The sequence below is a fragment of the Solea senegalensis genome, linkage group LG17 (assembly GCF_019176455.1).
Source record: "Solea senegalensis isolate Sse05_10M linkage group LG17, IFAPA_SoseM_1, whole genome shotgun sequence".
NCBI classification, from domain to species: domain Eukaryota; kingdom Metazoa; phylum Chordata; class Actinopteri; order Pleuronectiformes; family Soleidae; genus Solea; species Solea senegalensis.
Window position 1 is genome coordinate 14933533 of NC_058037.1, and position 24897 is coordinate 14958429.

The 24897-nt window shown below is 36.2% G+C and overlaps 2 protein-coding genes across 2 annotated transcripts in view; both read right to left on the reverse strand.

Moving 5' to 3' along the window:
- Window positions 1-970: 970 nt before the first annotated feature.
- On the reverse strand, window positions 971-3202 carry LOC122784511 (costars family protein ABRACL-like; the record flags this gene model as incomplete). The annotated part of the gene is made up of 1 exon (XM_044049812.1): window positions 971-3202. A coding segment is annotated over one exon (198 nt), but the record flags the coding sequence as incomplete, so codon positions are not given.
- A 7852-nt stretch (window positions 3203-11054) lies between these two features.
- Window positions 11055-24897, reverse strand: part of rgs6 (regulator of G protein signaling 6) — a 72364-nt gene continuing 58521 nt past the window's right edge. The window contains exons 4-13 of the mRNA XM_044049814.1: window positions 24667-24717; window positions 23623-23729; window positions 19480-19531; window positions 16029-16093; window positions 15708-15784; window positions 14757-14838; window positions 14135-14209; window positions 13585-13686; window positions 12312-12373; window positions 11055-11169 (exon numbers count right to left, since the gene is read on the reverse strand). Coding sequence (XP_043905749.1) covers window positions 11055-11169; window positions 12312-12373; window positions 13585-13686; window positions 14135-14209; window positions 14757-14838; window positions 15708-15784; window positions 16029-16093; window positions 19480-19531; window positions 23623-23729; window positions 24667-24717 — 788 coding nt within the window. The remainder of the gene's footprint in view (window positions 11170-12311; window positions 12374-13584; window positions 13687-14134; window positions 14210-14756; window positions 14839-15707; window positions 15785-16028; window positions 16094-19479; window positions 19532-23622; window positions 23730-24666; window positions 24718-24897) is intronic.

Here is a 24897-nt window from a genome sequence, read left to right on the forward strand (position 1 = left end):
TTAGTAGAATTTTGCATAAATGTAGGGAATTATTTATTTTAATTATATAAAGTAAACACAGTGTTAACTATTTCAAAGTGATGGAAAGACATAATGACTGGCCAGAGCTGAAACAACAAGGTCAGGACACGTTTGGAGTGACATAATCTGTCCTATCAGGGATTTCCCACGGTACATGAAAGCACCAGTAGCTAAAGGGGATTGGGGATGTACAGTAGAGGAAGAGAAGTGATCAGTGTCACATATTTGTGGGGGAGGCATCACTGTCCTATTTAGCAGTTATGACAGCAGATAGTGTACCAGGCTGGGTGGTGATATTTCAAGGCTGCATTAATCATCATGTCTCCTACTATATTAAGTCAACTTGCTGGATTTTACTGCTGACACATGCAGTTCAGCAAATTAAGAAATGCCACATCAATGCAGTCAGTGTAAAATGCCTGTGTAGCACCAGTGCTATTCAAATACAACCAAAACAGTTTTAATTAATATTTTTAAATTATAAAATAACAATTTATTCAAAACTCCATTCATAAATCTGATGATTTGAAAGATGTCTTGCTTATCAGATGCAAATTAAGGCAGTGTGAACCTGACTAACAATCAAATTATCAAACAGTAGAAGCTAATCTCCAATTCTGCTTTAGCTCATAGCCAAGTGGAAAGGGAACTGGGCCTGTAACCCAAAGGCTTTGAATCCTTACCAGGTCAAAAAAGGCCGGTGTACCCCTGAGCAAGATACCCAACACCCATTACTCCTAGTTCTAGGAAGGGTCTTATTAGAGGATGGGTAAATGCACAGAGGAATTTTCCTACAGGGATTAAAAAAAGTACCTGAAATGTAAAAATAATCAAATATTATGAGCTTCTTGCCAAGACAAGAAATGTTGTTCTCGATCGTCTCTAAATAATAAAGTGTGATTCAGATCCTATTTAGGGAAAGAAAGAAAAAACGTGACTCAAAGTTGGCTGAAGGTTTCAAGTGTTAAGAATTTATTTTATCATTCAGTCCTCCTTAGGAATGTGTTATTGCCCATACAAAAAAACCCAAACAGTAATGACGCACTTAAAAACATTGTAAAGGCATTCTGTTAGTTTTCAGAGATGACCCGGGTTGTTGGCACTGTCCCGATTGTCACTTAAAAACCAAACAGCCATCTTAAACTCCCAACATACACACAGTGTGTGCAGCAGAAACAGCAGGCTAATCTAGAAAATCCAGAAAATGACAGCAAGGCAAGCAGTTTGGGATTGTGCGTCATGTGACCCACCAGTTTCATTCATAATTAGCATAGGTTTAAACTCACTTTACCCAATTTCACCAAATTCATGCAACGACACACAGTTAAGACAATCATTAAACAAAGGAATGGCTTCTTAAAACAGATAATAAGAAAATAAATTCAAGTCAAACCACCAACACCTGAAGATTTAAACAGCAGTTAATGTAAAGCAAACCCATAATGAGGCTCAATATTGACTGAAAAAAAACCCCCCAACTTTGATGTATACAGATGATATGTTGGAATGTTTTTTAAAGTAAAATGTTACTTCTTTTTTTTGGCAATTTTTTCCTAAAATGGCAGACAAATATTGCACAAAAGGAAAAGTGGCAGAATGATATTAAAGTTGTGTGGATTAATGGCAGCGTGGAAACAATCGAGCAGCTGGAATTAAATTTAATGAAAAAAAAAGAGGATCATGTGTTGTCATTTAACATGTTTTGGTTGTTTCAATTTGGTCCTGAGATTTAGAACAAATTTATCTTTCTCATTTGGCGCCAATCACCCTGTAATGACTCGGCAATAAAAAAAGAAAAAGAAAAGAAAAAGCACACATCTGTTTGTTTATCAACTATTTCTTCCAAAAAAAAAGGCAAGTTTTGACAATTCCTCATGACCACATACGAAAAGATTTAAAACTACTCTTTAAGACACTGCAGTTGGTACAAAAAGGTACAAAATCTGCTTCTTCTTTTTTTAATGAAATGTACTTGCACTTGTCTTTGTAGTTTCTATAAAAAAAGAAGTTGTTGTCTTTTTTTTTTTTCAAAAAACTCCACAGGAGGTAGTATGAATGGCTCTTTGTGAACAAGAAATGGAATGGCCATTTGGTGACACAGTCAGTGGACACATTTTTGTTGTTCACACTGTTTTAAAACTGCATTAGATTAATATGGAAAATCCTAATTGATAATTTGCTAGTGCAGCTTTAAAAACAAATAGAGCCGCAACGACAATTATCCATAATTAGCTTCTTAAATGTGAATATTTTGGGGTTTCTTTGCTCCATATGTACAAAGAAATCGTTCAAACCGAATCATTTTGGTTTGTGGACAAAAAAAAAAAAATTGATAACGTCATCATTTCCAGGTTTGGTGAACACCGATCAACATTTTCTGACATTTTACAGACCAAACAAGTACTCGTTTCATCTATTATAACTATAATTAGTTAGTTGCAGCCCTAAAAACAAGTATATCCCAGTAACTATCAACGATTGAAATACCCCAATTAAACCTATGAAGAAGAACAAGTCTGATGGTCGCTATAGCTAATCTCTCCTGTGAGCCCCGATATGACACTGTTGACGTCAAAAGAGGCATTTCTGTTGTGATAGTTACTACAGATTTCACACACAAATAAACAAATCAATGTTTTTACATACAGAAAATTACATTCACACTTTATACATTTATAGTTGTAAAAGCGCATCAAAAATGATATTATTGTCCCGTGGTTGAGGATAAGATGGCAGCACCAGCGGAAGAGAGAAACTATACTTTTTCTTTGTCATCTGAAAACGTGAATGAAGCTCAAATATTGCCAAAACTGTCAAATGAAATCTTATTAAGATGAAGTGTCATCTGGGGTCTGCTGATATACTATTGGGTCTCATTTCTGTTTGGTCATTGCATTCGAGGTTAAAACGCGACACAAAAAACTCAAAGGACTTTGGAGGGATTCAATGAGACCCACAGTTGCGTCTGGTCCTGATTTCGGTCTCACTGCTGGAGCAGGACAATATTAACATTGTCGTGGACACCCTGCAAAAGCATCTCTCCCTCGTAATTGACAATGTTCTTCCTCTTGGCAGCTCTCAGAGTGCCCACCAGTGCCTCAAAGATGTTGGCACATCTGTCGTCATGGAACAACGTACCAAACGTCACGCTGGTTTGACCATCGGCATCTGAAGTGAGACGTCAGCAGTGGTTATTTACTATTAATCCTAGTTATCTTTACAGAAATAGCAATACCAGGTAAGTTAATAGGGGTGGGAATCACTAATCACTGCACTCACTAATTCCTACACACTGTACTTTTACTTGACTGAAATGATGATGTTAGTGTCATGTATATATTTATATAACTAACTAATTATATATATTTTTGGACCACATACTATACTATGACTTTTTTGTCCATTTTTGGACCACATACTATACAATGACTTTTTGGATTATTTTGGACGACATACTAAAGTACGACTTTTTTGTCTTATTTTGGACAACATACTATACTATGACTTTTTGGACCATTTTTGGACGACATACTAAAGTATGCACATTATTGGGACGACATACTACAGTATGACTTATTTGTCATAATTTGGATGACCAACAAAGATGGGATTCGAACCCACAATACTATACCTCAGAGGTCAGTGCCTAACCTATTACGCCACTGGGGCTTGTTTCCACAGTGTTTTGGACGGTATACTAGAGTATGACTTATTTGCCCATTTTTGGACCACATACAATACTATGACTTTTTGGACGACATACTAAAGTATGACCTTTTTGACCATTTTTTGAAGACATACTATACTATAACTTTTTTGTTAATTTTGGGACGACATACTATAGTATGACTTTTTTGTCCATTTTTGGACCACATACTATACTATGACTTTTTTGTCTTATTTTGGACAGCATACTATACTATGACTTTTTGGACCATTTTTGGACGACAAACTAAAGTATGACCTTTTTGACCATTTTTTGAAGACATACTAAAGTATGACTTTTTTGTCTCATTTTTGGACGACATACTATAGTATGACTTATTTGTCACATTTTGGACAACATACTAAAGTATGAATCTTTTGTCATAATTTGGATGACCAACAAAGATGGGATTCGAACCCACAATACTATACCTCAGAGGCCAGTGCCTAACCTATTACACAACTGGGGCTTGTTTCCACAGTGTTTTGGATGGTATACTAAAGTATGACTTATTTGCCCATTTTTGGACCACATACAATACTATGACTTTTTGGACGACATACTAAAGTATGACCTTTTTGACCATTTTTTGGACGAAATACTACATTATGACTTTTTGGACGACGTACTAAAGTATGATCTTTTTGACCATTTTTTGAAGATATACTATACTATAACTTTTTTTTCAATTTTGGGACGACATACTATAGTATGACTTTTTTGTCACATTTTGGACAACATACTAAAGTATGAATCCTTTGTCATAATTTGGATGACCAACAAAGATGGGACTCGAACCCACAATACAATACCTCAGAGGCCAGTGCCTAACCTATTACACCACTGGGGCTTGTTTCCACAGTGTTTTGGACGGCATACTAAAGTATGACTTATTTGCCCATTTTTGGACCACATAGAATACTATGACTTTTTGGACGACGTACTAAAGTATGACCTTTTTGACAATTTTTTGAAGACATACTATACTATAACTTTTTTGTCAATTTTGAGACGACATACTATAGTATGACTTATTTGTCACATTTTGGACAACATACTTAAGTATGAATCTTTTGTCATAATTTGGATGACCAACAAAGATGGGATTTGAACCCACAATACTACACCTCAGAGGCCAGTGCCTAACCTATTACACCACTGGGGCTTGTTTCCACAGTGTTTTGGACGGTATACTAAAGTATGACTTATTTTCCCATTTTTGGACCACATACAATACTATGACTTTTTGGACGACATACTAAAGTATGACCTTTTTGACCATTTTTTGAAGACATACTATACTATAACTTTTTTGTTAATTTTGGGACGACATACTATAGTATGACTTTTTTGTCCATTTTTGGACCAAATACTATACTATGACTTTTTTGTCTTATTTTGGACAGCATACTATACTATGACTTTTTGGACCATTTTTGGACGACAAACTAAAGTATGACCTTTTTGACCATTTTTTGAAGACATACTAAAGTATGACTTTTTTGTCTCATTTTTGGACGACATACTATAGTATGACTTATTTGTCACATTTTGGACAACATACTAAAGTATGAATCTTTTGTCATAATTTGGATGACCAACAAAGATGGGATTCGAACCCACAATACTATACCTCAGAGGCCAGTGCCTAACCTATTACACCACTGGGGCTTGTTTCCACAGTGTTTTGGATGGTATACTAAAGTATGACTTATTTGCCCATTTTTGGACCACATACAATACTATGACTTTTTGGACGACATACTAAAGTATGACCTTTTTGACAATTTTTTGGACGAAATACTACATTATGACTTTTTGGACGACGTACTAAAGTATGATCTTTTTGACCATTTTTTGAAGATATACTATACTATAACTTTTTTTTCAATTTTGGGACGACATACTATAGTATGACTTTTTTGTCACATTTTGGACAACATACTAAAGTATGAATCCTTTGTCATAATTTGGATGACCAACAAAGATGGGACTCGAACCCACAATACAATACCTCAGAGGCCAGTGCCTAACCTATTACCCCACTGGGGCTTGTTTCCACAGTGTTTTGGACGGCATACTAAAGTATGACTTATTTGCCCATTTTTGGACCACATAGAATACTATGACTTTTTGGACGACGTACTAAAGTATGACCTTTTTGACAATTTTTTGAAGACATACTATACTATAACTTTTTTGTCAATTTTGAGACGACATACTATAGTATGACTTATTTGTCACATTTTGGACAACATACTTAAGTATGAATCTTTTGTCATAATTTGGATGACCAACAAAGATGGGATTTGAACCCACAATACTACACCTCAGAGGCCAGTGCCTAACCTATTACACCACTGGGGCTTGTTTCCACAGTGTTTTGGACGGTATACTAAAGTATGACTTATTTGCCCATTTTTGGACCACATACTACAGTATGACTTTTTGGACGAAGTACTAAAGTATGACCTTATTGACCATTTTTTGAAGACATACTATACTATAACTTTTTTGTCAATTTTGAGACGACATACTAAAGTATGAATCTTTTGTCATAATTTGGATGACCAACAAAGATGGGATTCGAACCCACAATACTATACCTCAGAGGCCAGTGCCTAACCTATTACACCACTGGGGCTTGTTTCCGCAGTGTTTTGGACGGTATACTAAAGTATGACTTATTTGCCCATTTTTGGACCACATACAATACTATGACTTTTTGGACGACATACTAAAGTATGACCTTTTTGACCTTTTTTTGAATACATACTATACTATAACTTTTTTGTTAATTTTGGGACGACATACTATAGTATGACTTTTTTGTCCATTTTTGGACCACATACTATACTATGACTTTTTTGTCTTATTTTGGACAACATACTATACTATGACTTTTTGGACCATTTTTGGACGACATACTATAGTATGACTTTTTTATCTTATTTTGGACAGCATACTATACTATGACTTTTTGGACGACAAACTAAAGTATGACCTTTTTGACCATTTTTTGAAGACATACTAAAGTATGACTTTTTTGTCTCATTTTTGGACGACATACTAAAGTATGAATCTTTTGTCAAAATTTGGATGACCAACAAAGATGGGATTCGAACCCACAATACTATACCTCAGAGGCCAGTGCCTAACCTATTACACAACTGGGGCTTGTTTCCACCGTGTTTTGGACGGTATACTAAAGTATGACTTATTTGCCCATTTTTGGACCACATACAATACTATGACTTTTTGGACGACATACTAAAGTATGACCTTTTTGACCATTTTTTGGACGAAATACTACATTATGACTTTTTGGACGACGTACTAAAGTATGATCTTTTTGACCATTTTTTGAAGATATACTATACTATAACTTTTTTTTCAATTTTGGGACGACATACTATAGTATGACTTTTTTGTCACATTTTGGACAACATACTAAAGTATGACTCCTTTGTCATAATTTGGATGACCAACAAAGATGGGACTCGAACCCACAATACAATACCTCAGAGGCCAGTGCCTAACCTATTACACCACTGGGGCTTGTTTCCACAGTGTTTTGGACGGCATACTAAAGTATGACTTATTTGCCCATTTTTGGACCACATAGAATACTATGACTTTTTGGACGACGTACTAAAGTATGACCTTTTTGACAATTTTTTGAAGACATACTATACTATAACTTTTTTGTCAATTTTGAGACGACATACTATAGTATGACTTATTTGTCACATTTTGGACAACATACTTAAGTATGAATCTTTTGTCATAATTTGGATGACCAACAAAGATGGGATTTGAACCCACAATACTACACCTCAGAGGCCAGTGCCTAACCTATTACACCACTGGGGCTTGTTTCCACAGTGTTTTGGACGGTATACTAAAGTATGACTTATTTGCCCATTTTTGGACCACATACTACAGTATGACTTTTTGGAAGAAGTACTAAAGTATGACCTTATTGACCATTTTTTGAAGACATACTATACTATAACTTTTTTGTCAATTTTGAGACGACATACTAAAGTATGAATCTTTTGTCATAATTTGGATGACCAACAAAGATGGGATTCAAACCCACAATACTATACCTCAGAGGCCAGTGCCTAACCTATTACACAACTGGGGATTGTTTCCACAGTGTTTTGGACGGTATACTAAAGTATGACTTATTTGCCCATTTTTGGACCACATACAATACTATGACTTTTTGGACGACATACTAAAGTATGACCTTTTTGACCATTTTTTGAAGACATACTATACTATAACTTTTTTGTTAATTTTGGGACGACATACTATAGTACGACTTTTTTGTCCATTTTTGGACCACATACTATACTATGACTTTTTTGTCTTATTTTGGACAGCATACTATACTATGACTTTTTGGACCATTTTTGGACGACCTACTAAAGTATGACCTTTTTGACCATTTTTTGAAGACATTAAAGTATGACTTTTTTGTCTCATTTTTGGACGACATACTATAGTATGACTTACTTGTCACATTTTGGACAACATACTAAAGTATGAATCTTTTGTCATAATTTGGATGACCAACAAAGATGGGATTCGAACCCACAATACTATACCCCAGAGGCCAGTGCCTAACCTATTACACAACAGGGGCTTGTTTCCACAGTGTTTTGGACGGTATACTAAAGTATGATTTATTTGCCCATTTTTGGACCACATACAATACGATGACTTTTTGGACGACATACTAAAGTATGACCTTTTTACCATTTTTTGAAGACATACTAAAGTACTAAAGTTTTTTGTCTCATTTTGGACGAAATACTACATTATGACTTTTGGACGACGTACTAAAGTATGATCTTTTTGACCATTTTTTGAAGATATACTATACTATAACTTTTTTTTCAATTTTGGGACGACATACTATAGTACGACTTTTTTGTCCATTTTTGGACCACATACTATACTATGACTTTTTTGTCTTATTTTGGACAGCATACTATACTATGACTTTTTGTCTCATTTTTGGACGACATACTATAGTATGACTTACTTGTCACATTTTGGACAACATACTAAAGTATGAATCTTTTGTCATAATTTGGATGACCAACAAAGATGGGATTCGAACCCACAATACTATACCCCAGAGGCCAGTGCCTAACCTATTACACAACAGGCGCTTGTTTCCACAGTGTTTTGGACGGTATACTAAAGTATGACTTATTTGCCCATTTTTGGACCACATACAATACGATGACTTTTTGGACGACATACTAAAGTATGACCTTTTTACCATTTTTTGAAGACATACTAAAGTACTAAAGTTTTTTGTCTCATTTTGGACGAAATACTACATTATGACTTTTTGGACGACGTACTAAAGTATGATCTTTTTGACCATTTTTTGAAGATATACTATACTATAACTTTTTTTTCAATTTTGGGACGACATACTATAGTATGACTTTTTTGTCACATTTTGGACAACATACTAAAGTATGAATCTTTTGTCATAATTTGGATGACCAACAAAGATGGGATTCAAACCCACAATACTATACCTCAGAGGCCAGTGCCTAACCCATTACACCACTGGGGCTTGTTTCCACAGTGTTTTGTAGGACATACTAACCTATGTACTGTAAGTATGACTTTTTGGTCAAAATTTGGACAACATACTCAAGTATGACTTGTCAAAATTTTGACGACATACCAACTTATGACTTTTTCGTCTAAATATTGAAGACTTACCTATGACTTTTTGGTCAAAATTTGGACGTCATCACATTTTGGATGCCTTTGGATGATGTTTTTGGGTGATTTTGGGCAACATACTTTCACGTGTTATATAGCATGTATATTTTACATATACATATATGAAGCTTTTACATAAGAGCATTAATAACATGAAACATTTCACATTATGAGTCCCTGTAAGGTTTTATGTCATCAGGTGAAATTTTTCTCATCTTGTGACACTGATTCATTCATTCATACTCTGTTGTGGCAGGGTTAGCGTTAGTGCCCTTTGTGCACTCGCTGATATTTTTCATTTTTCTTTATGACGACCATTAATCCGGCTGATTATTGAGCTTATTGGGCACAATGATTACACATCTGCTCATATCAATTCCTTCTTGTAATGAGGATTCACATTCAGAGCACGGGGCGACTCGTTGCAAGTCGTGAGTGCTCTCTGACATCTTCAATTCATCGCTGTAATACACAACAGTTCACCAGAAGATTACTAATTTAACATTATCCTTATTTTTGTCAGTCACACATAAAGCGAAGGTGAGTCATTATGCTTTTAAATTGACGGGGTGAGTCAACACGTGCCTGGATTTTCCTTCACTACTTCACTAAATGACCAATCACTCAACATAATTACCTGTAAATATCCTCAGCTCCACTGATTGGAGCTGTTAAATCATGCTTTTATTGTAATTGTTGTAGCTCTCAATTCTGAAATATGTCTTCAAGCACACTGGTTTGAATTTAAAACAACCGCACAAGGTTTTTTCCCTCCGATCTTCAGGATTTGTTTGTCAGAAAGGACGACGTGTGCATCAATAAATCAATAAAAGCAATTTAAAAAAAGAAAAAGTGCAGTTCTTCTTCAAGGACAACAACTTTGATTTCACTCAGCTCAGGGTTTTGTAAATATGAGGAGAAATAAATGTGTGCAAAAACACAACCAAAGAGAATTTTTCTTTGTTAAATTAAAACATTCTTTAAGTGTCTTATATAAATCTTTCCCAGCAGATCTTCAAACTAAGGGGATTTTAGTGAAATAATGAAGTAAAACCAACATAAAACTGAATCATTTATTGTGTTTTAATTAGTGAGAGACCTTGAATTCCCACAGATACTGATATCAGTCTGAAACTCATTCACTTTATATCAACACCAAGGTAATGAGATGTTTCTGAAATATCATGCTAAAGGAGCATAGCAGACATTTTGCAGCCACAAGAAAGTGCTTAAAAGCACATAGTTTAAGTAAGGCAGTTATGTCATATTCCGGCACACTTTTGGTAAATTGCTATGGGAATAACACACAACTTTTGTCACATTCAGGCTTTACAAAATGCAATATTTCTTTTTCTCTATGTGTTGATGATATTTCATTAGCGATATCTTTTGTAGAACAAGCCAAGGGAACTTTGAACTTTCCAAATTTCACAAATTCAATCTGATTGAAAAATTTACTTTTGAGTACTTTGGTCTTTCTACATTTTCTGACATTTTATGGACCAAACAAATACTCAAAAATAATCTAGGAGGAGAGAGTAAAAGAAATCAAATGTTGTTTGTGTTGTTACCTGAACTCCACATCCCATAAGGAGGGGTCATCGCTGGTCCAGGGATTTGGTGGTTCTGGTGCTGTCACAAATGGGTCGTAGTCCATGTACTGCTCTGTGTAGCTAATCAGACTGACACACACACACACACACACACACAGGGAGAGGAGGAGAAGAAGGTTAGGGTTAGAGAATATTTTTAACCCTTTAAGTGAGATCAAAATTGTCTTTGTTGAGCTGGAAACATGACTTGAGAGAAATAGAATCTTGGTTTAGTTTGTTCCTCGTCTGTTTTAATCTAAGTCACTAAAGCTCAGAGCTGAGAGACGCAGTGAAGCAGAAAGTGCATCAGCAGCAGGGAAACAATTACAAGTGTCACAGCAGAGTGTGGCTTCTTTCCTACATTACAAATAGTATCAGTGCATCCCTACAGTAATCTGTGATGTAAAGATTTTATATAAATCACAAAAATAGACAGAAATAACTAATTATATATAACTTGATTTTTAAAAACAAAAAATATGAGCTCATAACTGATGAAATTACGCTGTATTTTATTCATTATTATTTATTTATTAGATGTGATGCGATTTCAAAACAAATTCATGGTTGCGTCGTCGTCTTCAAAGTTACCGAGCAACATATTTCATGTCGTAATGTCATTGTTGGCTCTTTTTTTTGCAAGGTTTTCGGGGGTCAATGGTGCGATCTTTTTTTCCGCTCTGTGAAGCACCAATTAAACTTAGCTCCAGAGCGTGACGACGGGAGGTCAAAGGGTCGCGGAGCAAAGCAATCAGTCTCTCCTGCTCCGCTGAGAGAGGAATGGCCGTGCGGACTGTAAGGGAGGGAGGCAGACGTCTGACGTGTGTCAGACATGAAGCAGGAACATGTGAGTGTGTAAATGCGCTGATATTATAAAAACACCAAAAAATCTGACAAAACACAAGGTGTTCCTTCATTAAAACATCAGGTAGAGGCGTAATAACATGGGATGTTATTATATTCAGTAAGAGTGGGTCAAAATATCAATTTGGTGATATATTGTCCTCGTGCAATACGATCGACACACCGGCAAATATCGATATTTTAATTAACAAATGAATGCGCTCTAATGTAAACAGTCCCTGCCAGTTTCACTACTTCACGTCTCCTCACCTCACAAGGAAATATCTAAACAATGCTTCTCAAAAGGACAAAAGTAAGACATTCTCCTCGGGATGTGCAGTAAATCTATAGCCATAGATAAAAGAGAAAGAAAAGTGAACTTCCTGTACCTGTCAGCGACCTTTGACATCTTCAGACAGTGGCGGTCGAGCTGCGTGTTCAGGAATACGATCTAAAACGGGAGACAACAGAAAACATAAAATAAAAACAAAACACAATAAAATATCAGAGTATGGAATTAAAATAAAAAATATCAAAGTGAATTTCAGACTTTGTTATTGCTGCTGTTTAAACATTAGAATCAGAAAAACTATGGTCTGTGATCAGACAATAGTTCATCTTTCTTCAACATAAAGAAAAGAGAGCAAACCATTTTGAATGACAAAAAGTACATGTATCCTTCTCTCCAAAGAATTTAGCAACCAAAACAAAATAAAATAAAATGTGATTTTTAAAAATAGAATACATTTGCAGAAGATCTTACTCTAAAAAGGGCTCTCAGTGTGGCCAGTAGGGGGCCCGGTCAAATAAAAAAAAACTTTTTGGGAAAAAGCAACTGTTTAGGATTGGTGGTTTTCTCAGAATTTCAAAATAAAAGTGTGTTGGTATGGACCGATGCAAAGTTCACAATACAAGTTTTTTTTTATGCAAAATAAATATATTACTTTTAAAAAATACAGAAATAAGTTACTATAACTTTAAACTGAGTTGGGGTCCACTCAGTTTAAAGTTGTTTCCAAATTCAAATTCAGTTTTTTATATTATAAAGAACATGTTTATTACATTTTTCAGACACTAAATTGTTATAATTTTAATGATTTAATGGTAATAACACTGGCCAAATAATGTATAAACATGTTTGTGATGAGGGTAACTGTTATAATAAATGTCTTTGTTGCATTTTTTTTCTCTATTCTGTTCAGTGTTTTTGTTGTACGACAAATACATTATGGTACATATTTTGAGGAATTTCAAGTGAAATACATGTATATGTGTATTTTTTTTTTCTCTTTTTGGGGTAATAGAGGGAATCTTTTTTTGTTTTTATTGTTACTACACTAATTCTTTCCCTGTTGACCAGTCCCTCCCCCTTTAATCTTTCACCCTGACCCCCGTGAAGACATGAACAGGCTTTACACTCATCAAGCAGCCACCGTCATCATCATCATCACAATCATCACCAGACACTTGACCTTTGTGTGTACAGCTTGTGCCAAAGCCAAGCGCGACTGTTGTCAACATCATCATCATCATCTATGAATAAACTCTTAACTCTTTAGAGCCATGCTTCAAGTTTACCTAACTGATTATTTTTTACAATGATTCTCTGCCAAAGTCTAACATTTATGGTGATTATTTTGTCGTTTTTGAACCGTTTTTCACCTCTTTCTCGACGTCCTCCTTCGTGCCTTTCCTGCAGTGGTGTGAAGGCGTGTGCACGGGGCTCTGAGTCTGCGTTCCCTCCTCCGCTAAGCCGTACACCGACTGCATCATTTCACCGTGATATATGAGGAGGAAGAGGAGGAGGAGGAGAGTTAATGGAGCGCAGAAGTATGTGTGCGCTTATTGTGATTATTTTTCTTTGCAGTGTCATCGAGGCAAGAAAACAACGATGAAGAGGAGAGAAATTACGATATATTTTACCAATTAAGAAAAAAACTTTACTTGAACCTCATTATTTCACTGTGTGTGTGTGTGTGTGTGTGTGTGTGTGTGTGTGTGTGTCTCCACACTGTGAAATAATGATCTTCCCAATGTGAGTAGTGTGAAATTCTGTTGTATTTTTAACACCATTGACTATGACATTTGGACATTAAAGACAAGTAAGGTGACTTGGATCTCTTATTGAATTTGTTCTGAAATGATACCTGGATAACTGGTATTTTATTTATTTATCAAAAAACTTATTTGTTGTCTTCATTCCCGCTCATACCTTCTTCACTCTGTGAGGGTTCTTCATGCGTCTACATTTTCTGATGTCCATCTCTGTAGTGTTAACACATCCAGGCTAAAAATAAAAAAAAATAAAACACTGGTTAATTTATGTATTATTTTATAGCAAGTCAGCATTTTACAGAAGGGCTGCCAAAAAAACAGATTAATCAGTAAATCATTCAAAGTATTTTTTCCCTTTCCTTATATTTTCCAGTTTATTTGCTCCTCTATGACAGTAAACTAAATATCATTAAAGAAAAATAAATACTTTGTCTCAAACTTGTGTATTTTTTAAACTTTTATTTATTTTAGCCATAGCAGCTCCAATTCACAAAAGAAATTACAACCAACCACAGAAAAAAAAATCCTTTCACCTTGTATTAGAACTTGATTTAAAGGTCCAATATGTGAAAAAAGGGTACAATCAGTGGTTGTCACCAGAATAAGCCTTAAATATTAATATCAGGAGCTGGGTCAGCTCTATAGAGTCTGCCAAGGCTTAAGTTTTACGGTGGATATAAAGAAACACAGATCAACATTTTCTGGCATTTTAGGGATTCTAATAATGAACATATGATGTGATTATTCACGTAATATGCAGTACTGGGACTTCATCTTACCACGGGTCTGTGGACGTCCCAGAAGGCTCTCTCCTGGCTGTCCAGGATCTTCCTCTCCGTTTTATCCTTTTTCCTGTCGATCCTGTGGACGAGATCAGTCAAGAGTGAGAGACATTTCAAAAAAGGGTCGGAAATCCCGGCAAAAGAAACAAAAAAGTGAGATCATCGACTGTGCCATTCCCAACCGAGAAAACGCGACAACAGACGCTATTCTGTAGTCGTTATCCCTCGCGTACATTCTTTCTTTTCCCACCTGTACAGTATCCTCCTGCTCCTCACGTGTCACCATTTTACCTTAACATCTCGTTGCGTCTCCTTTGCTACTGTACGACACACAGGTATTCACAGAAAATTTAATAGAGGGCCTTTAATTTTCCCCCTCATTCAAATCACAGAATCTTCATTAGTGGACTAATCTGTCATTTTGCTGTCATTTGCACTGACTTGATTCCCAAAAATAAGGAAAAATCGTGTGTTTCATATCTGTTCACGTCTGGAACATATCTGTATTTTACGGAACGGTTGGTGACCATAGTGCATGTTGTTACGCTGTTAGTGGGAACAAAATTCAGCAGTAAGTAAGTCCCATTTCCAAAGTTGCACATCATAAGTGCTAACATGTTTTCCTTTGTTTTGCTGTGTTTAAATCAAGGCTAAGTGAAGTGAATCCATATTTCCTTCATTCTCTGCATGTATTCTATTCGATCTATGACTTCTGGGTTATATAAAAAAAAGGGGGGAATTATCATGTGATCTCGCTCGGTATCACTGAGCAGCAGACGTTATAAGAAACTACATTACAGGAGGGTTAATGGAGTCTTATCAGCACGGCTCGCAAGATGTTGAGATTACACTTTTCTTTATACCTCGGGTGCGAGCGACATCGCTGCATTACTGTGTTCGTTGTAGCTCGATGTGTTGCCATGGAAACACATCGGCGCACACACTTACTTGACCTGGGCCTCGGCCTGCATGTAGATAAACTCCCACTTCCTGGCAAAGGCTCTCTGCAGCCTGGCGAGGTTCTCCTGTGAGAGGACCAGACAGAGATTTGTTATGATCAAAACAAAACAACACTGACACTAAATCATCTTAATTTCCTCTGTGGTTGTAAAGATCGGGTCGGCTCAGCTCTGTAAATATAATCTCACACGCGCACAAGTCTGACCTTTGAGGAGTTGTGACTTTGTGCCCCATACTCCACACACACACACACACACAGACAGATCAATACAAAGAGGAAACAGCTGAGAGGAACAGTCAAGTGCTCACCGCCTCATAATCTGCCAGCTCCAGCCTCGTCTTGTTCTGCATGGTGCGCTTGCACAGATAGATCGCTACAGGGAAAGAGGGAGAGAGATGGAGAGGTTTGAGTCATCAGGTCTTATCAGTTTACACGGCTCTCCCCTCCCTTCCCTTCGTTTCACCCACTCATCCGTGCATCTCTCTCTCGGCCCCGTCTTCTACCTGCCTCTCCTGCCTCACAGTAAATGGCTCTTGTCCACCTCTGCTGCTTAATACGGATGAGGCGGAGGGTGGAGAGGTGAAGTGGAGTGTGAAGAAGCCGTGGCTGCTTCTGTGACAAGATGATGAAGGACTTGAAGTGGAATGACTGACTAATTCTGACTTGTCCTTTTTCTCTCTCCACAGCGGAGGGGACAAGTTGTCACAGGAAGAGACGTCCGAGACAAGAATCAAGCCGAACAGTGCCGAACTGTAGATCATTTAAAAAGACTTAACAATCCTAAAAGCGTGCATTCATCTACCAACAATTACCAGGGAAAAGTCTAGAATATCAATATTTAACAGCGGAATCTGGTGTATTTAATTCTGCCACTCTATTTCAGTCCAGAGACTGTGTCAGACGGAGTCTGTGCTTCCGGTGGACGAAGTACTACAAATGAACTGATTCTAATGATTCATTTACAGTGAAAACAATTGATTTACAAGTCACTAGCCACTCGTTTGTGTGCGTGTGTGTCACGTGTAAAACAATGTCGCGGCAGTTTCATGCAGCCGTGCGGGGATGACTCCGCACACATTGAGTAGGGACTATTTTTGTAGTGGAAAGCCAACCTAAACCGCACCATGGCGAGGCGAGGCGAGCTGGGACCATGGGTGGTAAAGGGGCTGAAGTTTACAATCTTTTAAACATCGAGATGTCAGAGGGGATTTCTGTAAGACGGCAAGGGAAGCTCAGCTTCCTCTAAAATGTGGTCATTATGTTCTGTGTTGTATTTACTTTTCAATTCTAAATGTGCACTGGAACTTGATTATGACATGTCACTAGCTTAGGGGTCTGCAACCTGCGGCTCTAGAGCCACATGTGGTTCTATATCCATATTTGTAATGTGAAAAGTTAGGCCTTGATAACATTATTATTTAATATTTTAAATGTACTGAAACATATAAATGCATAATGACGTGATTACATGAAGTTTAACTATGTTTTTGTACAAATAATGTCAAATATGAACCATATGGCTAGTTAATGTCCACAAGTTAAATGTCAGTGTAGGTCTCATTCAAACCAAAACATGGATCCAACCTTATATGTCATGAGATAATTAATTGGTCGCCATTGTAGCATAGCTTCACCTCGTGGTCTCTCTCGATATTGAATCTGTGCATGAACCACAGTAACACACACAGTTTAATTGGGCTGTATAAAGTTATTATTTCTGTATGAGGGACGAACATCGTGGGAGTTGTGAGTTAATCTGCTATAAATATTCACTTACAGTTATGGCTACACACAAGTAAACATTTTCCTTCAAATTAATTAGCTGTTGCTCAGTGAAGATAATGAAGGTTAACATCTTTCTCAAACGGCTGTTTTGGGAGCAGAAGTGGTGCCTATATATTATATTAAGTCTATATTATATTATCAGTTTAAACTGAAAACCATGGAGAGTTTCTGTGGTGAGCGACCTGTCACACGTGTATCTGCTGCCGTTTACCTGCATTCACACACTTTTCCTGAGTTTCTGTTTTAGATTCTTGTAATCAGTGTAGCACAGTGTGTTGTCTTCAGTGTGTGTTTGTTTTGAAGGAAAATTTCGCCTGTTTTTAGTTTAGTTCAAGTTTTTTGAGGACTTACATCATAACATCGCATACTTACGTTGACAAAAATTGGTTTTACGTGATATTTCATAGAATTTCAAAATAAAAGTGTCTCTCTTGATATGGAACAATAAATGTTCACAATAAATAAAAGTATGTGATGCAAAATGACGATGATATTAACTGGAGGGCCACATGAAATTGATTGGGGGGCCGCAAGTGTCCCATAAGCCGCATGTTTGAGACAACTGCTGTACAGTGCCCTAAATTACATTTCTCTTAAAACTGATTTGTGTATTTTAGTATTGGACTGCACATCTGAGTAATCTTTAGCTCTATATTCTGTTTTGTTGGGTGACGTCACATGAAAAATAAACTAATAATGTACCAAAACAACAAATGTTCAACTGAATGAGGAGTAAATCCAACACATTATGACTGATAGTAACTTAATTTGTAATTTTGTTGATTTTTGTTCTCTGTTAAACAATCCTTTAAATAGGAATCAATGCACCGAGAAAAAATAACTGTTACAGTTACATTTTAAGTCTCAAGTGGTAGGAATTTTGTTAAATTGAATTACTGCGTCACTGAAATAAATCAATAGCTTTTGCAACACAGTTTCTTACACTACTGTACTAAATTTGGTTTTATACTTGAGCACTGCTCATTAAAACCATATAATGTATGAGAAATGGAAATAGTTTTTGACGAAGCTCAGAACAGGAGAAGCTCCTGTTCTGAAACCTCAAATTTCATCTTTTTACTGTTTTTAAAGAAATTCACAGAAATCACCTAAAAGTAGCTGTCACCTAAAACAGTGGTGTCTAATAATATGTGCCATAATTAATCTATCTTTCAACTAAATGGGAACATAATTATATCATGTGCTGTTGAAGATAACCAGAAACTCGCCATTGAAACCATTAACAAGTTCTTTTTGCAGCCAGAAGTGTCGCCCCCTTGTGGTTAACTGCTACTTCCGCCTTACATTCTTGGCTTCAACTTAAAGGCAACATAGACCGGAAGCTCCAATTAACGCTGCGTTTGTGTGTGTATCTGCGTCATGACCTCGTTTATGAAACCCTAAAGTTTCAGAACAACAGTTCAGCCACTGCTGAGAAAATAGTGTTGTATTGTTTTCCTGGGCTCTGCGAAGCGGATCGGCACTTCCGTAGGTTGATGTCGTCATCAGAAAACCTCACCACTCCTGTCACCACCGTAGCGCCTGCTGGTGCGGGCACTAGTCCGGGCACATCCGGTTGCGTACATTCAACCACAGAAGAAGAAGAACTACTCTCGTTGTAGCTGCTGAGATGCAGAGCATCCACCGTGCCAGAGGGGGAGCTGTGTATCTGAGAGCTGGCCTAACAATTACGTCACTTCCAGGTACCTGGCCAATCACAGGACAGTGGGAAAGCTCTCGTTGACTGGCCAATCACAACACAGTCCACGTTCTGGGGGTGCGGTTTTGGTCTGAAACAGCGCGGCTGACGAGAGCGTCAGTGAGGAGATATTTTGATCGGCTCGTTTGCAGCGACTAGGAGGTTTTTAACCATGAAAACAAGTTAATATATGTAAGTAGACCTCCATAACTAACATATATGTGCGATACAAGCATTCGATGTCGCCTTTAAACAGGTCATAAAAGAGTCCTCACCGTAATCAGTGTTTTCAGGCTCCCAGCAGTGAGATGGCCAGAAATACGGTGCCTGGCGAGGAGAAGAAAGAGGACAAAAGGTGATTTTTACAGTATGTCCTGTTCACAAACAGCTGCATAATGTTCCGTTACAAAGACGTAGAAATAATGAGAATGAGATTTAAACATAAGCAGTTTTCAAAACTTTTCCAACAAGAGCGTAATGATGCCGTTGACCTTTCTTTCTTGGACACAGCGGTGCTCATGATTGCTGCCGTGCGCTGCTATGTGAGCAATCAACACCATTTTCTTTTCTTTTTTTATGATCATGACTGAATGGATTCAGAGTAGTTGACGCATAAAAGTCTCTGAGCAGTAAAGAGGCGTCCTGGGGCGATGCAGAGGAGCAGCGAAAAACAACACAACACAACGAGACAGAGCTGAAAAAGCTCCAGAGTCAACAATAATAATAATGATAATAACGTCGGCAGCCAAAGAACACATGCTTTTATATAAATATTCTGCCTCACATGGCCTTGAATTATAGTTTTAAAACCACACTGAGCTGTTTCAATTAGGAGAGATATTTGGTTTGATTTCCCTTCTCTTTGTTTTGCAACTAATTTGCCATTAAATGCTAATAAACCTGTGATTATTATTATCTTTATGCAACTTTTCTGTCCTTCTTTCTTTTTTTCTCTTCCATTTTACGTTAAAGGAAGAGAACATTAAGGTCAGAGCATCGGAACGTGAGCATACTGTAATTATTACTTTTTATTTGACTGAATTACTACTGCATTTGGTTTTATACTTAAGTAGTGCTCATTGAAACCATATGAGAAATGGACATAAGTTTTCAAATTACTAAATAATCTTCAAATGTATACTGATTTTAAAGCCAGAAATTCACAGATATAACCTAAAAATACAGTAGCTGTCAATCACACTGCTTTCTACTAATGTGCCATAATTCATCCAAAATGATGATAGATGGGTCTACAACAATATTCTGTGCGATTGTTAGCAGCTTCCAGTTAATTTACCAACTTATTGGTGTCTAAATTCTCAGTTTATTCCATGAATTCCAGTGAAAAATAAGGCATTCCCATGTTGAAAAACCTCAAATTTTACCTTTTTAATGGTGCTAAACCCAATTTTTAACTGCCATCTCCTGATAGTATTCATCAATCACATTGGTGTGTTCAAACATGTGCCATAAGTCATCCATTTTCCTCTGAATTTCAAAACATAATTTAAAAAAAATTATGATATACGAGCCTACAGCTATTTTCTGTGCGAGTGCTGCATTTAAACAAAACAGCAGCTTTGAGCTAAATGCTAATTTATTAACTTTTTATTATATTATCGACGTAAATTGCATTCTAAATTGTCCGTTTAGTCCAAGAAGCATAAATTACAATGAAAAATAAGGCATTTACATGTAGGAAAAACCCCAAAATTCACCTGATAGTAGCTCTAAATGGGAACATACTGTAATGTGAAAAAACGTTAGCCAAGTCTGCCAGTCATGATTATCGACATGAAAAATAAATCAAATTTTATTCTGAATTCTCAGTTTATTCCATGAAGTATAAATTACCGTGAAAAATAAGGTATTCAAATGTAGAAAACCTCCATTTTTTTTCCATATTTTTAAAGCCATCTCCCGATAGTAGCTGTTAATTACACTGGTGTCTTCAAACATGTGCCATCATTCATCTATTTTGCTCTTAATGGGAACATCATTTGTTTCTATTGGAGAAACTCGCCATTTACTCCTCAGGAAAATGTTTATTGACGTTTAAGAACCTGTGATTATCTTTATGGATATTTTCTGCTCTGACAAACAGTCTTCCTCCTTCCTCCTCCTTCCTCCTCCTCCTCCTCCTCCTCTTCTTCTTCTCTTCCACTTTACTTTGAAGGACAAGCACCTTAAGGTCAGAGCACATGAACGTGCACGGTGCCATCTGGATTAATTAAACTCCCTCTCTGGCTCTGGTCGAGACACAGTCCTCTAACAAGACTGGAGATCATTGTAAGCTCCCCGCGTGTGTGCGCTGCTGCACACTTCCCCACTGAGGAATCTAAAAAAAAAAGAGCACTGTTTCCTCTCTTTAATGAGGAAATTCAGGATTAAAAAGTGGTCTGACATAATTAATCCTTGACTTCAACGCCACTGTTTTATCCATGAGCAGAGGAGAGGGAGTCAAATGTCTCATTTGTCTCTTATTCTTCTGGGTTTTTTTTGTGCGCGCCCACTCAGCTCGGACCCAAATGTGCCTCACTCAACTCGCTTGATGAATATTTTAACAGATCGCCATTCATTTTTAATGGCGTCCCAGGAAGCCGACATAGCACTGAGGATGATGTGAGGGCAGTGGACGACGCCACCTTTTGTCATCAAGATCAAGACTGGTGTGTAATTCACTGATTGAACAAGTGATTTATAAAGGGTTTCTTGTGAAGATTTAGGAATAATATAAAGGGACAGTTCGAGTTTACTCAAAATGAAAGGGAATGTATTGTTCAGAAGTAAATCATATATGGATTACAATTACAGTGCAAAATAAGGCATCCAAGGCACTCAGATGTAGAAAAATAAATAAATAAAAATCCCTTATTAAACCAATCAAATGTTTGAAGTTTAATTTATATTTAAGGATTTTTAAAGGATTTAAAAGGACATTTTCAATTATTTTTCTAGAAAATTATAAAAGTCCTTCATTAATTCACATATATATGTATATTCAAATATTTTTATTAAAGCATTTTCATATTTTCCTACACTGGAGTGCCTTGCGTACTACTACTTTAGTCTCCCATTTATACTCAATGGACAATTTTACAACAACATTATCTTCTGCTGTCCTGCTTTTTTTTGGAAAATTCCTCCTGTCCATCTCAGGCTTATTACAGACTTAGAATAAATGTTTAAATATTATCAGATGTTGAATTTTCACCTCAAAACATGCATACTACCATGCCTCCTTTGAACATTATTCCATTTGCCTCTGAAGATAAAGTATATATATATATATATATATATATATATATATATATATATATATATATATATATATATATATATATACATACATATATATATATACATATATATATATATACATATATACATATATATATACATATATACATATATATATATATATACATATATATACATACATACATATATATATATACACACACACACACACACACACACATATACATATACACACATATATACATATACATATATATATATATATATATATATACACACACATACATATATATGTATATATATATATACATACATATATACATATATATACATATATATATATACATACATATATATATGTACATTGTATACATTACTGTTTCAATCTGTTTCAATCTGAATCAATGTACTCTACTGGGCTTCCTGGAAACATGAGATACTCAGCCTAGTATCAGGTGACCTGAGAGGAGTTCAACAAATTGCCAATTATCTATTTCGGGTTTGTAAACACATTACATGTAACTGTAAACCTATAACTATGAAGTTAAATCAACGCACTAAACTTTCAGATTAACACAAGAAATATATAAAAAAAAAAGTCAGAATTCTGAGATTAATCTGAGATTAAAGTCAGATATCTGAATTTTCTCAGAATTCTGAGATTAAAATCAGATTTACGGCCACATGTAAAGAAAAAAGGCAGAATACTGAGAATTATCTTAGATTAAAGTCAGAATTCTGTTTGGGTTTTTTTCTCTACATATGGCCCTAATTCTGACTTTAATCTCAGATTAATTTTAGAATTGGACTTTTTTTCTCAGAATGCTGACTTTAATCTCAGAATTCATGCTGTTTTATTTATTATTTACATGGTGCCCTAATACTCTTCCGTACAATTGAAAGTTAAAAAGTTATAATGATTTATTCCTGTATGTTTTGTTATATAGATACATTTTGCTTCATAAACAAATTCATATTGTAAACTACTTATTCCATATCAAAACACACACTTTTATTTTAAAACGAGGTGAAATATCATCATAAATATTATTATTTTGCTGTATTTTTCTCCCCTACTGACCAAACAGTGGCCCCCGAGGTCATTTGACTTTGAGATCCCAGATTTATACATGACAACATGACGTATGCAGTCTCACCTGAAAGCGGTAGAAGGTGCCATCGTCTTTGAGGGAGAGAATGTGGTCAGAGATGGGGAAGAAGTAGCCCTGAGCTGCGATGAGACTCCCGATGTGCATGGCTTCGGCTATGAAAGCAACAGAAGATGAAGCACAGGTCATAGCAGGTTCCTCAGCACTGCAGAGATCATCTGTGACGCAGCATCCTACTGTACTGTATGTGAGTATGCAATGACGTGAATATGAGAGTTTATATAAGCTGCCAAATATAAAACATTGCCATTTTCTTACAGTTATAGATCACAGATAAGCCTGTTGTTGTGTCATTGTTGTTTTAAATCAGCTATAGGTTTCTGGATTGACTGGAACATACAGGATGACTCAATTGCTGACTCAGTGCCGTGGGCTCCTGTACTAACAATAAAAAACTGTCTCCCACTGTTTTATCCACAAACCATAATCATACAGCTTTAATGATTTTTTTGAAACAAAACTGTGAAAATATTCATATATTTTGGAAGTTAAAAAACAGAACAGAGACAAAAATACCACATCAACAATTTAATTATTTATCAAAAAAATTGTCTGGTAATTTATGAATGATCGATTAACCACTGCAGCCCTGAAGAACTTCTGAATCTGGATCGGTATCACCATAATTTCCTTCTGGAGTCAGAATACTGCTTTAATACTCGATATACTGCTTAAATATAGACAGACAAAACAACATAAGTGCAATATAAATGTACAAATTCTATAAAAAATTCAAAGTTTATTATTTATAACCCTTTATCTTTCCTGTCTTTGCTGCTGTGACTGCGGAACTAATAAAGGACTAAAGGACTTATCTTATGTCATCTCCTATGCAAAGAAGGTTATGACCTACTTTGGTAAAACACACTGGTTTACTCGTATCTGTCTGATCAGTCAATAAAGAGATGAAGAAAAATATTCTGTTTGTTCTATGACGTAACCCAGCGCACACCAGCCACTTTATTAGGCACACATGTTCAATTGATTGTTAACTGGCCTTTAAACAAAGGCAAGCTACATTATTTTTATTACCTGGATCTTCAATGCACAGGTTCTTCATCAGCCACTGGACAATGTCTGCACCTGAAAGAGACAGTGAGTTTTAAAGCTGCACAAATATACATTATTTTTGAACTGCAGTGTAATAAGTTTGTCTTTTTCAGTGTTTTTTCCCCCGTTAAACTCACAGTATGTGATTTCTGCCACTTGAGGTCAAAACGATAACAAAATATCTTGTTTCATGAAATCAAAAAGCAGCATGGG